The sequence below is a fragment of the Engraulis encrasicolus genome, chromosome 11, assembly GCF_034702125.1.
Source record: "Engraulis encrasicolus isolate BLACKSEA-1 chromosome 11, IST_EnEncr_1.0, whole genome shotgun sequence".
In the NCBI taxonomy this organism is placed as follows: domain Eukaryota; kingdom Metazoa; phylum Chordata; class Actinopteri; order Clupeiformes; family Engraulidae; genus Engraulis; species Engraulis encrasicolus.
In genome coordinates, this window is record NC_085867.1 from 19,433,394 (window position 1) to 19,438,204 (window position 4,811).

The following is a 4,811-nucleotide window of genomic DNA, read 5'->3' on the forward strand; positions in this document are numbered from 1 at the left end:
AGGAAAGGGAAAAAAAACACACACACACACACACACACACACACACACACATACATACATCAACCACTTTTTTGTTTTGTTGTAAGTGAACACACTATGAAAGGAAACAAAATATAAAAATAAAACCTCTGACTTTCAATTCATACCTGACCTAACTTCTATTTTTTCCCTGCAGCCCGCCACCCCCCCAACCCTTGCACAAACACACCCACCCACCCACCCACCCACCCTCCCGTCATATTGAGAGCACTTTCTCCTAGGAAACATCTTCAACCTTGTGCGTTGTCTACCTGATCAAAAACGAGGAGGCGAGGGAGAAGGCAAGCAGAATAAATGTGACATTTGACGTGAGCTGGCAACTTGAGGCAGCCTTGACAGGGCGCAGTGTGCCGCTGCTCCAAACAAATGAGCCCCAAATGCACGTTAGTGTCTGTGTTTACTAAGGGGTGGGTGTGGGTGATGACGTTCGGGATATAGAATAACTACATATTCTATACCCAATTTTTTTGCCCGCCGTCACCCGCCATTTACCCATGTTATAACCCGCCGTCACAACTCCCTTCTTCTTTTTACATATTTATTGGGAACAAGACACTAGAGTGGGCTGAGTTAATATCTTAACACCTGTAACCTGTTCCAATACCTCAGTAAATGCAGAATATACTCTTCCCCGCTCTCTATGGACACGGCCCTTTAACCAGAAAAGGCAACAAATCCAAAAAACACATCAGACCAAAGTCTTAACATCAGTTACATGTTACAACCCACATATACTATTCAACATCCTACAAGCTATCAGACCTCCTTAAAGGTGGGGTTGCAGGTATGACATCACGTTGGGGGAACTCCCCCAGGATTCTAAGGTTCTACATAGACTCCTATGAGCCTGCGGAACCCCCAACGTGATGTCATAATAGTACATTTTCTTAAAATGGTTAACCTGCAACCCCACCTTTAACCGGTAACGAGTGCTCCCCCAGTATTTCTCGACAGCGTCGTTGCTAACTAAGTTAGCACCTTACTTGGTTGCAATGCAATTTTCCCATTGGAAACCTACTAAGTTGCTAACTGGTTAGCGACAACTCATTCGAGGAATGAGCTCCAGATTCATATTGGCGGTGAGGAGACACTGATTCATAACATACAAGACACCAACAGGCAGTTGAATGCGCCTGCCACTGTACTATAAAAAGCACACACGCTATCAAACTGGACCCCCCGATCATTCTAGAACAATCTGTGGCGGCAGTGCAGTCAGCACAATAAAGAAGAAAAACATCCTTCATTTAAGCTACCCCTATAAAAAAAACCTTGGGCCACATACCCTGCAGAACAACACTCCCTGTTCCTATACAGTGAATGGCATACCCTACTTGGAGGACACTGGCGCCCTTTTCTTTGTCTGAAAGTCCTCCATCCGAACATCCTTCCCTCGAAACACATTCTGGCCACAACAAAACACACCTCACAGATATGCTGAGGCACAGTGAGGACAGGTGCCCCTCTTTTCTTTGTTGTTGAGTTGATGATTCCAATTAGTTATGATGATGGACATTCCAATGCATGCTCGCCTTGTCTTGTCCAGCAGCGCCCCCTGTGTCTGCATTGTCTGGTGCAGAGTAAGACAGGGCTTTCGAGTCGGACACTTTTCATAGGCTACTCTTCCTCTTGTTGTGTGTGTCAGCGAAGTGACCAGGGGTGACAGCGGTATTTGCAGTGGGAAGGGAGAGAAGGAGGACACACAGTAGGTAGGGTGTGTGGATGGATATATGGTGACGGCCAAGAAGAGGAACCCCCAGCAGAGGCCCAGAAAAGCCCCAGGAGTAGAGTCACTAGATGGGGGTGTGGAGGAGGAGGTGGAGCAGTCGGAAGACCTTGGAGCCTTGGGAGGTGGAGCAGCACCACAGAGAATTGCCACACACAGAAACGTACGTACGCGCAGGCATACATGACATAAAGTACAGTACACACACACAGGCGCTTCAGGCGTCTCAGTCAGTGTACTCCGCCACTATGGAGAGGAGAACCGTGATGTCGTCTGGCTTTCCTCCTGCAACCACACAAACACAAAAGAAGAAAGAATTATTAAAAATGAATAATTAATTTGTAACTATCCATCTGCATGCATGAAAATTGACATACAGCAACAACAAAAAACGCTACCATCCAAAATAGGAGTGTCAGGATGTGCCTATGGCAGCTTCAGCAAGTACGTTAAGTAAAATGATGTCAAACAAGTACCTGTTTCAGGTAGAAAACTACAGAAACCAGTGCTGACATGTTTATGTCTACGCCATCGGATGCAAAACACATCCCCTTTGAATGCATTGATTCAAAAGGTGTTTGACATGTATTGTATGTATTGATGCCAGGCACCATGTACTGATGCCATATCGTCGCTGTCCAGCGAAAAACACTTATCTCCACTATTTTTAGTTTTTTATGTTCGTTCTTTATTTATTATAAAATATAAGACAGTACTACTGGTCAGTCTCCATGGGTATATGTGTATGATAAATAATTTAGTAGCCAACTTTAATGTTGCAATGATTGTTTTTTTTGAAAATGTGGTTTTATAAATCAATACATAAAAAACAATAAGACGTGGAGATAAGTGGTTTTCGCTGGACAGCGACGATATGGTGTGTTGGGACAGGGCTGCCGACCGTCTTACCTCGTACATTCAGGCCGTTGTCGCAGGCGAACTGGGCGAAGGGGGACATGTAGTTGGGGTCGTAGGCCAGCTGGTGGGCCTGCTCCGCAATGCTGCGGGCCGTCTGTTGGATACTGTCCAAGTTGGTGTTCTGAAACAACAGTTAAAAAAAACAAAAGTGGCTTAGCTCGTGCTAGTGAATAGTAATATGTTATCAACATCTTGATCGATCACGTTTCTGTTAATATTTGTAGGTTCTTCAAGGTTGGATGTACAATTCTGTGGCTTCACACAATAACTATTCTGTAGAAAAGCCGCACTCCCGGGTGTGATTCTTGTATTTTATTTTAGTGGGTTAGCGTGACAGGCAGACGTTCGGGACTAAGGGCCTCCGCACATCGGCTCCGACAAAGTTTGATTCCATTGTTGTCAATACAACCCCGCACACCGGCGCCGATGTTCGCGGACATTTGCGGATGTCGGCAAGCCATTAGAGGCGAGTTCTATTTTGCCGGAGCCGCCCATAAACTATCCATGCTATGTTCCTGTGAAATTGGGTTTGGGGGTCAGAATTGTGTCGGTAGCGAAAGTGCTCCGCAGTGCTGTCAGAGCCAATGTGCGGAGGCCCTAAGCCTTCTTCAGTGTCTTGTCCTGAGGCAAGTATGTGCACTTGGTCGCATGCGAAATTGAAGGTACACTACAAGCATGTCCCCGTGTGGCTAAGAGTGCATCTTAATATGCGACCTTGCCTCCTCCACTTGCCTCCTCCACTCGTTTCTCGTCATGATGACATCACTGACAACAGCATTATATTTCAATATCTTGCAAAAGCTCAATTGTAGAGTCTTTTTCTCGTTTGCAATTGGGATGGTGAATGAAAAACAGTCCCTCAAAAGTTGTTGTGGCTAGGCTGACAGCTGGGAAACTTTATCGTTTTCTCCACGGAGGAGGGGCAAGGAGGCGGGGCGAGGAGACAAGCGCAAGTGGAGGAGGCAAGGTGGCATATTAAGATGCGCTCTAAGTGTGCAGTCCAGCTCAGCTCAGCTCAGCTCAGCTCAGCTGAGGGTCTTACCTTGAGTTTCTTAAGCTCCTGCAGGATCATGTAGTCGGGCATGTTGTCGAAGAGCCCGTCGGTGGCCGTCAAGATGATGTCACCCAGCTCAACATCGAAAGACGAGCTGTCAGCTGCCTCCGGACTGCAGAGAGAGAGAAAAAAAAACGCTTTGTTATTAGTACCTTGTGTGTTATATTATTTTTTCATTCAAATCAATCTAGTTTTTCAAGTTAATTCTAAAACAGTTATTATGTAATGCACCTTTTTCTGTTGACAACTGAAAATATACGTTTCACTCAAAGTACAGCCAGGGTTATTAAGCCTTTAAAAAAAAAAACTAAAAAAAACAAACAAGGGTTTCTCGTGTGCACCAGAAACTCTTGTGCCCACCAGAAACTACAGTTTCAGGTGCGCATGCGAAAGTTTCTGGTGGGCACGAGTTTTTTTTTTTTTTAACTCTCTCATGTAACTTTAAGGGCTTTGTTACCTGTGGTGAGTTTTGAGTTTCGTTTAAAAATAATGTGTCAGTGTGATCACATAAGTTATAAGTTATCACATAACCCTTACTAACATGGTGCTGAGAGTTCAGTCTTGTTTTTCCATGCCTAATAGGAAGAGTTATGACTGTTTTGGTTTCTAATTTGGATTGGAGTGTATTTAATGTCACATTGCACAGTGCAACAGACACGTCCGAGAGTCAAACTGCAGTACCATCAGCTGAAGGACAGGTGGCAGCAGTGTGCTTAGAAAATAAAATCTACCGGTAAGTAAAAGCAGCATACAATCTGACACCATGAGGACACCGCAAATCATTCTGAAGTATCCTTGGCCTTCATCATGGTTAATAAGTCATAACACTGTATGAGAGACAACGAGGGGGAAAAACATGTCCCTTGTTAAAGTGCATGAACTAACTGGAGATATCAAAGTTGAAAAGTTCAGAGTAGGATTTAAGAGAATATAAACTGAGGGACTGTGTGTGTGTGTGTGTGTGTGTGTGTGTGTGTGTGTGTCTGTGTGCGTGTGTGTGTGTGTGTGAGTGTGTGTGTGTGTGTGTGTCCTTGTGCATGCATGTGTATGAGTGTGTGTCGCAGAGTGGAACAG

General features: G+C 44.8%; 1 protein-coding gene across 1 annotated transcript in view; it reads right to left on the bottom strand.

The window, feature by feature from the left end:
* Positions 1-960: 960 nt before the first annotated feature.
* pptc7b (protein phosphatase targeting COQ7 b) overlaps positions 961-4,811 on the bottom strand; it is an 18,178-nt gene continuing 14,327 nt past the window's right edge. Inside the window, exons 4-6 of the mRNA XM_063210145.1 lie at positions 3,726-3,849; positions 2,675-2,804; positions 961-2,050 (exon numbers count right to left, since the gene is read on the bottom strand). Of these exons, the coding sequence (XP_063066215.1) occupies positions 1,992-2,050; positions 2,675-2,804; positions 3,726-3,849 (313 nt within the window). The 3' untranslated portion in view covers positions 961-1,991. The remainder of the gene's footprint in view (positions 2,051-2,674; positions 2,805-3,725; positions 3,850-4,811) is intronic.